Raw genomic sequence first — 12,096 nt, forward strand, 5'->3', positions numbered from 1 at the left:
CACACAGCCTTAAAGGGCAGGATAGCACCTGGTCACACAGTCTTAAAGGGACAGACAAAAAAACCACACAGCCTTGAAAGGGTCAACTAGCACAACACGCACACAGTCTTATAGGGACAGATTGCAGTAATGTTTATACAGCGCAACCTTAAAGGGCAGCTCGACACCTGCGCACAGAGCCTTAAAGGGACATATCACCATAATGTACACGCAGCGCAACCTTAAAGAGCAGCTTGACACCTGCGCAAAGAGCCTTAAAAGGACAGATCACCATAATGTGCATGCAGCGCAACCTTAAAGGGCAGCTCGAAACCTGCGCACAGAGCCTTAAAGGGACAGATTACCGCAATGTGCACCCAGCGCAACCTTAAAGGGCAGCTCGACACCTGCGCACAGAGTCTTAAAGGGACAGATCACCGCACATTGCAGCATTGTTGGTAGCCCTCATCTGAACCCCCACGCCAATTTTTGTAGGAAAATAATGAAATATGGCTGAGAAAATCATTTAGAACGCTAAACTAAGATTTTACCCCCTCTTCAACCTCTCTTGCATTAGTTATAATTTTTTAAATTGATTTAAAATCATAAACGTTTTGTGCTGCAATGCATGGGTATAGTACTTCAAGACTACTAAATATCACACACAATCATCTTATAATTCTAAATGGCAATCATTCTTACTCTTTGAAACTATTTAGAATATAATTTGTATGACTAAATATGTCCTGGGCTGGACATTATGGCGTTTGCCTTATGTAAACACAAAACCCGACTCTCACCCTACACGTTCCTATGGATATTGTCGTGTAAATGTATGTGGAGACCACGTGACGTATGCTGGGCGGGTCTGGGGTACACACCTACATGCATCACATCACGTATGAGGCGGGGAAACGGTGACAATAATGATGTCATTGTATCGCGACTCGGTACCAGGAAGTAATCAGAAAGGGAGAGATAAGTATGCAGAGATACACTTTAGGGAAAATACCAGAAAAATAGTATCGACCGTCAGTGATCACATTTCAGCGCAAGGTAGGAATCGGTGCTCTAGATATTAATACATTTGCAGTGTCTTTAGCTGCTGCAAATTTATGTAAAGTGTCAGTGCAAAGCCGGCCAGGGTTGAGACCCTTTTTAGGCACTTTAACTCGTTAAACCTTTTTTTATTAATGGTGTCTTTCAGTATTAGTATTAATATAACCTGTTTAGTTATTTATTTACGTAGTCTCTATATAACGTGTGTTATATGCATTTGGCCTAAGGTTGCATTATGAAGAATAGCTTGAAGGGGCGTGGTTAGTGCATTTGTAATTATTGACAACTGATTAGCGTGTTTGTAGCTAGCTTTTGGGATCACCTACGGTTTTGTAATTAACCATTTTGCTGCTTAGCCTTTTTTGTACCCAGTGTTGAGCCAATTTTGAGTTTTTTTGCTACCTACATTTAAAATTGATTGTAAGACCCACACACATTATATATTGTTGTTTTCTTTTCTCAGCAGGCCAAGCAGATAATGTCATTATTATATTTATAATTCATGGCATGTGAGATAGCTGTAGCAAAAACTGTAAACATTTTTTTTTATACTTTTTGTGTAGCTTTTAGTAAGTAATATTGAAAATGACCCAGTGACCACAGCTGTTACTTGAATCACCTTACTAAATTGTCAGCAACGATAGCCACATTTTAAATAGAGGTCCATAAGGGCTTTTTTTGGTTTATAATATAGATTAGTACAAAAATAAAAGCACTTTTTTCTTTCAAGGTGATCACCTGACTATTTTTTTTAAGAGAGGGACTTGTCTCCTAAATAATAAACGTCATTAGGGGTTTCTAGACAAACCAGATTTTTTTTTTTTTTTTACTGCACAAATAATGTAACATTCACAAGCAAATCCCCATTTTTTTTCTTTATTTCTAAGACATCATCTTTGTGCTACAATTCCAAGACCACGATTTGAGAGGTTTTGGAGATTTGTAGCTGCGAAGGGAGCTGAGATTCATCCAGCTAACTGAGCTTTCTTGTTTTGCTTTTTTGTGATGTCACCACGTGGTGATGTCACCGGCACTCCCATGAAGCCTGGGATTGCCGCCAACAAGGCTATCAACAATCATGGCCTGTAGTGTGGGGGATCGGCAAAAACAGTGTTTGATCGGCAAGCCCCCTGCATGAGAAAAAGGGGTTTGTCATGCGCCCAGAGGCTGCCATGTGCATGACGAGCATAGTACATCATGCGCATCGAAGGGGTTAAGGTTCCTTCAATGTTTTGGTGCATGTAGGAAAATAACATTTTATACAAATGGATAGAAAATAGTATTCCAGGGGTACTGAAGTCTTTTGTCAGGCGTTAAGAATGATTTTTTTTTTCTCCTTTAGAAGCATAATGCATCTTTATGTAGACACGTCAGATGTTTTATGGAACAACCACACCACTTCTGTTTTGGCTACAGAAGAGTGATATATCTTAAAAATAAGCAATGCAAGTATAATAAACACATTCAATATAACCAGATTTAGAAAAAAAAATATTTAGGAGGCTAATACACTGATTGGGGATGGGATTATTACAGAAGTGTTCTGATACTTCTCATTATTATCAGATATTTGTAGTGCGCCAACAGATTTAAAAAGAAACTGCATATAAGCATAAACTGTCCTTTATGTTGCTTGCCTTCTGTTCTTGTGAAACATTTGCTCTATGTAAAGGGACGTATAAAGCTTTTTTTTTGTTGTATTTAAAAAAAAAAATTTGGTAAATATTTTTGGTTTTATACTAGCGAGACTTGTTTTTTTTTTTTTTTTTTAGCAAAAGTGGTGTGTGTGTGTTCATTATCAGTAGTTTGCCCCTGCAGATGCACATTCTTTTAATTTTCAATAAAAATAAACCGCTTTAACTTATCTGTTTAAACATTTAACGTGTGCATGATAGATTTTGTCGCTGGGTGAGTTTAGATGCTTACAAACAACTCCCTTGAAAAATGACCTATACAGTATGTACTTCCTACTGTTGAGAGATGCAGCAAATGTTCAACACCTTTTGTAAATACATTTTATGTTTGTTTGCTTTAAGGATAAATGTTTCATTTATAGTTGCAAAGCTTAACACGCATTGTAGCACTGACAAAGCAATGCTTACATGCTGAGCTTGTGAAAGTGCAAAAAGAAAATGCTTTGAAGGGATTCTGAACCCATTTTTTTTTTCTTTCATGATTCAGATACAGCATGCAATTTTAAGCAACTTTCTAATTTTACGCTTATCAGCTAAATGTACCCACCAATCAGCAAGTGCTATCCAGGATGCTGAACCAAAAATGGTCTGGCTGGTAAGCTTTACATCCCTGCTTTTTCAAATAAAGATACCAAGAGAACAAAGAAAAATTGATAATTCGCGTAAATTATAAAGTTGTTTAAAATTGCATGATGTCTCTGAATCATGACTGAAAAAAAAATGGGTTCAGAATCCCTTTAATATTTTATAGTACTATTGCTAGTATATAACAGTATGTTTAACCCTTGCAAAAACAGATAGTTAAAGTCAGTTCTAGAGCAGAAATGCATTACTTGGAGCTAGCTCATCACATTGAAATAAATTACAAAAGCTATGTGTGTAGACACCAATCACTAGCTAGCTCATATGTCCATATTCCTATTCAGCAAAGACCAAATACCAAAATAACAAAAGTAAATTTAAGTGTCTTAAAATTACATGCTAATAGAGTTTCATACTCTTAGGCACTTCCTCACCTCATATGATATATATATATATATATATATATATATATATATATATATATATATATATATATATATATATATATATATATAAACTATATCTTGTATTTCATTCAGTACATTGGATTGCTGACAACTTTGCCTGTCTGATGATTTTGCTCTAAAGCTTACTTTGGACTATGCTTGCTATTAACATGCTTGACATCATACTTTGTTTCGAGTTCATGGGTATTTTGTAACATTGTATCCAGTATATACGAAGTCCTATGTTTTCATTTTGTTAGGATTGAATCCTCTGTGACATGATATAGATCCGCTGGTTTCTTTCTTCAGTCTACTTAGATCCCATTTAAAAACCTGCCAAGCATTTATACCCCGGAAAAGGGGTGCTGTGAGCAGCCGGGTGTAGTTAGACTGAGGGGACCGGCGAGGATCCATATAATTGATAGCCATTTAAATACATGAAAGCCCTTCCTTTATCATAGCTACAGAATTTGTCTGTTTAGCATAAGTTGTACCATGTTTAACTGTTTAATAACCTACACTATTGCAGAAGCATGCACACCTGACCGGTCAGGCCCATTATTGTGATTGCAGGGTTTACTATTTATTCCCATTCACTTGTAATCTCTTTTTTTGCATTTGTGATTATTATTTTCTGGCTTGTGTTTGTATTTCCAGGATGTGGGGAGTTTGCCGTCCCACCATTAAAACTCACCTTTTGAAATTATGATTGAATTGAGCGTGTTTTTTTCTAAAAAGAGTGCTGTATTCCCTGTCTTTATATCAGGATTACAATCCTGAGGCTTACTTTCTGAGCCATTTCATATAATATATATATATATATATATATATATATATATATATATATATTATATATATATTTGTTAAAGTACATTTCATAATTCATTTTTGTTTACTTTTGTTTTTCTATAGCCAAATTCTTTTCTAAAATGATTACTGAATAATCGACATCTGGATTTGTTATCTAAATGTTCCAAGAACAGCTGTGCAGTATCTGTACCTAATGTTTGTTTGTTCTTTGTCTTTCCCTATACTAGGTTCTGTTTTGATTGAGAAGATCCACATTATGGTAAGTATCCTAAAATGTTATGCTACAATTCTATTTCCACGTACTCATTCCCTTGATTAGACTTCTGTTTGTTGCTGCTTTTAAATACACTTGGACATACCCCCGTGACACACAAGTGTTCATATGTCCAGTCACTAGATATTAGCTTATATTTAAAGGACCAGTAAACAAGTAGATTTGCATAATCAACAAATGCATGATAAAAAGACATTGCAATAGCACCTAGTCTGAACTTCAAATGAGATTTTTTTTTTTTCTGACAAATTTCAAATTTTGTTTATTTCCACTCCTCCTGTACCATGTGACAGCCATCATCCAATCACAAATGCATATACCTATATTCTGTGGATTCTTGCATATGCTCAGTAGGAGCTGGTGACTTAAAATTGTAAATATAAAAAGACTGTGCACATTTTGTTAATGGAAGTAAATTGGAAAGTTTTTTAAAATTGCATGCTCTATATCTGAATAATGAATGTTTAATTTTGCTTTGCTGGCTCCTCCTTGTATTTTAATTAGCCATGTGCCCATTGCTGGATCCCATATTATGCCCTTTACTGAGATCCTCCCTTATGGTTGTCTTCTGGTTCTATGATGTAGCACTGGTGCCTCTTAGATCCACCCTCTCCAGACATCCTGCATTTTTTTTATTGCCTAATTTAACACAGTCAATCCGTAAGTAGTCTGTATATGTCTGATTGAACACATTATGTGCGCTAACACTGTGAAGCAGACATATATAACTTTATCATTAACCGCTTGCCAATCACTGTGATCACTGCTAATGCGGCACTAATCTGATGTTTATTGTGGGCTATAGAAAAATTTTCACACATAATCCCCTCAGGGGGCATACAAAATTGTTTATAGTTTTCTTCATAATGCACTCAACCATACAAACTTAAGTAGCATGATATTCCTTTTTTTTTTTTTTTCCTTTCTTTTTTTGTACATATTTGACTTTTATTGTAATTATGTTTCTTGACACTTTGATTTATTGTTGTTGTCACTCTAACCATGGCAACTCTTATTTTCTGAGGTTGGAACTTGCTGGTCTATTTAAAGGGACAGTATACACCAATTTGCATATAACAGCATGTAATAGACACTACTAAAGAAGAATATTAACAGATACGGATATAAAAATTCAGTATAAAACCTTTTTAAAAATTTACTTCGAACCTCCCAATTTAGTGTTGTTGAAAAGGTTAGGCTAGGTCACCCTCTGAAATGGTCTGGGAAAGCGGGAAAAACAGACCCCCTTTCCTGCATATAAAAAGACCAATTAGACAAACAGGAGCTGGCAGAAATCTGCAGACATCTGTATACATCTAAAACATTGGGGCTTGGTTAGGAGTCTTAAAATCAGCACAATGTTATTTAAAAATAAGCAAAACTTTCAATTTTTACAAAAAAACTCCCAGATGGGCTATATAAAACATTTATGCAAAGAAAAATCTAGTGTACAATGTTTCTTTAACCCCTTTAAGGACCGGGCATTTCAGACAAAAACTTCCCTAAAAGACCAGAGCATTTTTGTCATCACTACATTTAAACAGAAATAGAGCCTTTTTTTATATTTACCTATCAAAACTATATATATTTTTAGCAGACAATCCAAAGTATTGATCTAGGCCCATTTTGGTATATTTCATGCCACCATTTCACCGCTAAATGCGATCAAATAATAATAAAAAAAATCGTTAAACTTTTTCTCAATTTTAGGTTTCTCACTGAAATTATTTACAAACAGCTTGTGCAATTATGGCACAAATGGTTGTAAATGCTTCTCTGGGATCCCCTTTTTTTCAGAAATAGCAGACATATATGGCTTTGCCATTGCTTTTCAGTAATTAGAAGGCCGCTAAATGCCGCTGCGCACCACACTTGTATTATGCCCAGCAGTGAAGGGGTTAATTAGGTAGCTTGTAGGGTTAATTTTAGCTTTAGTGTAGAGATCAGTCTCACACCTGACACAACCCACCCCCTGATCCCTCCCTGACTCCTCTCAAACAGCTCTCTTCCCTCCCCCACCCCCCAAAGGTCACCCCCATGTTAAGTACTGGCAGAAAGTCTGCCAGTACTAAAATAAATGTTTTTTTTTTAGGTTTTCTGCTGTGTATTATTGCCCCACCCTCCCCAAACAGCTCTCTTAGCCTCTACCTGTTTGCCACCATCTTAGGTACTGGCAGCTGCCAGTACCCAGTTTGCAGCAAGTTAGGCAACTTTTTAGAAAAAAAATTAAAATACCCTTTTTTTTCCCTGTAGTGTAGCTGCCCCCTCCCAGATCCCTTTCCCTCAATGGATCTCACATGGGATCCTCCTTATTGTCCTTCCTCCCTCCTTCCCCCTAACGTGTGGCATAGCGGTCCCACCCACTCCCGCCTCCTCCAGCGAAGGGGCGCCCCCCCACCTCCCTCATTACACTCCCATCCACCAACGATCGACACCACCGCTGTACGATGCAGAGAGGGCCACACTCTGCAAATCTATTTCTGCAGTGCCTCACTCATGGGGCATGCAGAAATAGCGAGATCTCGCTATTTTGAGCGAGATCCCGGCAGAGAGAAGCCCAGGACTGCAGCAACGTACAGGGTACGGCGCTGGTCGTTAAATGAATATGAAGCCTGCATTTTTTCTTTCATGATTCAGATAGATTATGCACTTTTAAGCAACTTTTCAATTTACTCCTATTATCATTTTTTCTTTGTTCCCTTGGTATGTTTATTTGAAAAGGCAGGAATCTAAGCTTAGGAGCCGGTCCATTTTTGGTTCAGCCCCTGGGTAGCATTTGCTGATTGGCTAAATGTAGCCACCAATCAGCAAGAGCTACCAGGTGCTGAACCAAAATTAGCCCGACTCCTAAGCTTACATTCCTGTTTTTCCCCCCCAAATAAACATACCAAGATAATGAAGAAACATTGATAATATGAGTAAATTAGAAAGTTGCTTTAAATTGCATGCTCTACCTGAATCATGAAATAAAAAAATTTGGGTTTTATATCCCTTTTTAAAGGGACCTTAAACCCAAACATTTTCTTTCATGATTCAGATAGAGAATACAATTTTAAACAACTTTCCAATTTACTTTTATTATTTAATTTGCTTCATTCTTCACATATACTTAGTTGAAGAAATAGTAATGCACACATGGGTGAGCCAATCATACGAGTTATCTATGTGCAACCACCAATCAGTTGTTACTGAGCCTATCTAAATATGCTTTTCAACAAAGGATATCAAGAGAATGAAGCAAATTAGATAATAGAAGTAAATTGGAAAGTTGTTTAATATTGCCTGCTATTTCTAAACCATGAAAAAAAAATGGGTTTGTTAGTATGTAGAACTCCAAATAGATAGTTATTGCATGCACTTCCATTTCAAAGATAGCAGTCATATATTGCAGAAAGTTCCACAAGCAGAAGATTAGTGCGTTGTGCTGCACTGTATTCCAGTCAGCAGATCTTCCCACCAAATATCAGCTTATGTAATTTCATATAACCGCAATAAAATGCACTCTCAGGAATTTTCGGATACCAAAAAGCTAAAATGTAATTAACGTTATGGGGAAGTTTACATCCCCTTCATCAGAACAATACAAGTGAAGTCAAATCGCACATTTATAGTGCATTCCATAAAATAGTGTACATACCCCTTCCAAATCATTGTGGGACCAAACAAACAGTGCTAGAACACAAACATGCTATTATACATTCATCCATATCAAACGGAATAAAATTCAGCAACAATCAATTAAAGGATTACTTTCTGTTATAATTTTTAAGCTAAACAACTAACATATTAAAGTTAATAAACATTAATTAAAACCTACTGACCTATATTTTCTCCAAAACGAAGTTTCATAACGTTATAAAAGTTATCTTTTATTCGCCGATGATGTCACGTTATCCTGCCCACTATTTTCAGCACTGCGTGTTCAAAATACTTAAACCAATAACTTTGTCTTTAAAGCGCCATTTTGAAACCTAGGTATTGTAAACGGATTGGTACAGAGCAAAGGATACCCACGGAGTGGGTTTGGAAAACAATTAAATTTGCAGACAAGATTTCTGACATACGGTAGAGATATGTTAATGAAATGCTATTGATAAAAAGTGTATTTGGGGTAGTTAGTTAGTAACAGGCATAGAAAATATTTACTTACAGTGGCCCTTTAATACATGTTTACAGCAAATGTTATATGTGTTGTCAATAATGTGTCAAATAATAAACATAGAACCTTGATTGTTGTGTATACCGGTATAGTGTTGCCATAGCAGCCATTATCAACAAATACACTGTGCAATATTGAAATTGTATTAATTTAGTTTTTGATTTTAATATTGCACAATGTATTTGTTGATAATGGTTGCTATGGGAACACTATACCGGTATACACAACGATTGTAATGGTTGTTTTTTTATTTATATTTTGTGTACATATTTCTTGTTTTGTATCTTAATTAAGAGACCGAAAAATAAATATGGATAATCCATTAAAACTTTGCTAAAACAGCAAATCTCTCTCCAATTTATTTCTATTCTCGCATTTGCTTCATTCTCTTTTTATCCTTTGCTGAAGTAGCAGCATTGCACTACTGGCTGAACACATCTAGTTAGCCAATCACAAGAGACAAATGTTTGCAGACACCAATCAGTAGCTAGGTCCAATTAGTGTAGGATATGTGCATATTCTTTTTCAACAAGGGATTCCAAGAGAGCAAAGAACATTTGAAAATAGAAGTATATAGAATATATAGAAAATAGAATTTAAGTGTCTTAAAATCACATGCTCTATCTGAATCATGCAAGCTTAATTTTGACTTTCCTATCCCTTTTATTTATTAATAATTTGTGTAATAAACAATAAATAGTTTTAGCTTAAAGGGACATATTTTTTTTCATGATTGAGATAGAAATAAAGTTAAAATTTGCTAAAAATGATGTGCTCTGTTATTCAATTTACTTCTGTCTCTTAGTATTCTTTTTTTAAAGGAGCAACAGTGCACTACTGGGAGGTAGCTTAACACAGGAGGTATAAAGGTCCAGCCACTAATCAGTGGGCCAACTTAGGTATGCTTTTTAACAAAGTATACCAAGAGAGAGAAAAAATAAAGTAAACTGGAAAGTAGTTTAAAATTACATTCTTTATCTGAATTATAAAAGATTTTTTTTTTTTTTTTTGGGTTTCATATCCATTTAACCCCTTCAGAATTGTATTGAAAAACTTGCCCAAAGCTGACATTCATGGCTTTGCTATTGCTTTTTAGATGGCTGCTAATTGCAGCTATGCACTGCACTTCTAATATTCCCAACAGGGTTTAATCGGGTAGCTTGTAAGGTTAATTTTAGCTGTAGTGTTGATATTACCCTTCCACTCCCTGATCCCTCCCAAACAGTTTTCTTCCCTGCCTCCCCCCACTGGTCACTACCATCTTAGGTACTGGCAAACAGTCTTTACATTTTTTTTTTTTTTATTATTATTTTTTTAAATTTATTAGTGGGTTTTTTTTTTTTTTTTCACTGTAAGGATTCCTCCTCAACCCTCCCATTTTCCTGATACCTCCCAAACCGGTCTCTAACCCTCCCCCATATCTCTAGAAGCCACCATCTTGGGTACTGGCAGCTGTTTGCCGGTACCCGGGTTATAGTTATTATTTTTTTTTGTGTGTCTATTTCTTAATATTTATATTGTGTATTTTCCCCTGTGATGCGCTGCCCGCCTTCCTCCTTTCTTCTCATGGCATCATCGCAAGCCAATACAGACAGTGGCACAGAGTGGCGATCGGCCATTTCTTCCTTACCATATGAAGTCAGATGCCTTCTGACAGTGGGGACATGCAGCATGAGCAAGAAGGTTGGACCTAGGTACTATGTCAACAGGGTAGTACTCTGTGACGTAGTACCATAATTACTATTAATGTTTGTTTGGGAAAGTATTAGAGAGATGACACAGTTTTGTTTTGTGGGAGTCGTCCCTGTTAGCCAGTGAGCAGTGAGTATCTAGGAACTCAACAGGTGTTGCCTTCTAGTCTCATTTAAATGTAAACAGAGTTTTTCTTTTAAAATATTTGTTGCTCTTTTTATGTGCATGAGAGAGAAGTTTAGAGTGTACTTTTGATCATGCTACAACCTTGATTTGTCAGTCATTAACGTTCTTCATCAGTTCTTCATATTGTTCAGGCTATCATGAAAGCAAATTCCTTTTTTAGTACAGTTCAGTGTTTTCACAGACCTATTGCATAACACATTTGGGGGTTCTCTAAATGGGGCAGTAACATTCTTTGGGTTATTCACTTTCTAAAGTGAATACACCACATAACAGAAAAAATACCAAGTATGTGGAAGGCTCTGTGATAATTCTACAGTGAATAGGTTAATCATTTCCCAAGTATCAAAGTTCCTTAATCTGAGCATTAGACCAGTTAATTTGTGCCACATTCTAAATTTTCTCTCTTCTCAATTAAATGTTTTCATAACTTATTTAGTGACATTTTGAAGCACACCTTTACCATGTGCTTAAAGCTTTACTTGAATAAAGTTGAACATATTACAACTACCTTGTAGGCATGTGTGTATGTATCTATTTGAAGATACATACTGTATAGAGACATTAAACACTAAATACTTGCTAGACAGAATGATACACTTAAAACATTTACCATCACTAAAAATAATGTTAAGTTTAAAGTGATCATTTATTTAAAAAAAGGGTGCTAAACTTACCCTGTCTGTGCCACAACAGCTCTCCAAAGTTAGAGCCTCCAGCCTCTCACGGCACAGTGCTCTTCTTCCAATGAGGTGACTTTCCAACGGGCATGCACACAATTTTTAACTATTTCTATACTGCACCCCACTAACTTTGCAAACCACTGCAGGAGATAACAAATACAACACAATCATCATTTACTGTATACTGAGTTTAAATGTCTCCCACATTGGTATTTAACATTGGTATTTAGATGCCTGGACTGAGTATATATTGCAGACAACACTAAACTGTGCAGATGCTGACCGCACACATGCGCAGTAGAAGCAATTGGCAAAATTAGCGTGGTGTTATTTTTGTCCTACTGCACAGTTTAGTGTTGTCTGCAATATATACTCCGTTCCGGCATCTAGATAACAATGTGGGAGACATATAAACTCTGTGTATAGTAAATGATTTTGTTGTATTTATCTCCTGCTGCGGTTGGCAAAGTTAACAGGGTGCCGTATAGAAATCGTTAAACGCACTCATGTTTGTAAAGACTCGAGAAGCCCCAGA

The 12,096-nt window shown here is 36.2% G+C and overlaps 1 protein-coding gene across 1 annotated transcript in view; it reads left to right on the plus strand.

Moving 5' to 3' along the window:
• The first annotated feature begins 909 nt into the window (after positions 1–909).
• Positions 910–12,096, plus strand: part of MTMR4 (myotubularin related protein 4) — a 309,719-nt gene continuing 298,532 nt past the window's right edge. Inside the window, exons 1-2 of the mRNA XM_053706345.1 lie at positions 910–1,035; positions 4,798–4,829. Coding sequence (XP_053562320.1) covers positions 4,827–4,829 — 3 coding nt within the window. The 5' untranslated portion in view covers positions 910–1,035; positions 4,798–4,826. The remainder of the gene's footprint in view (positions 1,036–4,797; positions 4,830–12,096) is intronic.

Source organism: Bombina bombina, chromosome 3 (genome assembly GCF_027579735.1).
Source record: "Bombina bombina isolate aBomBom1 chromosome 3, aBomBom1.pri, whole genome shotgun sequence".
Lineage (NCBI taxonomy): Eukaryota > Metazoa > Chordata > Amphibia > Anura > Bombinatoridae > Bombina > Bombina bombina.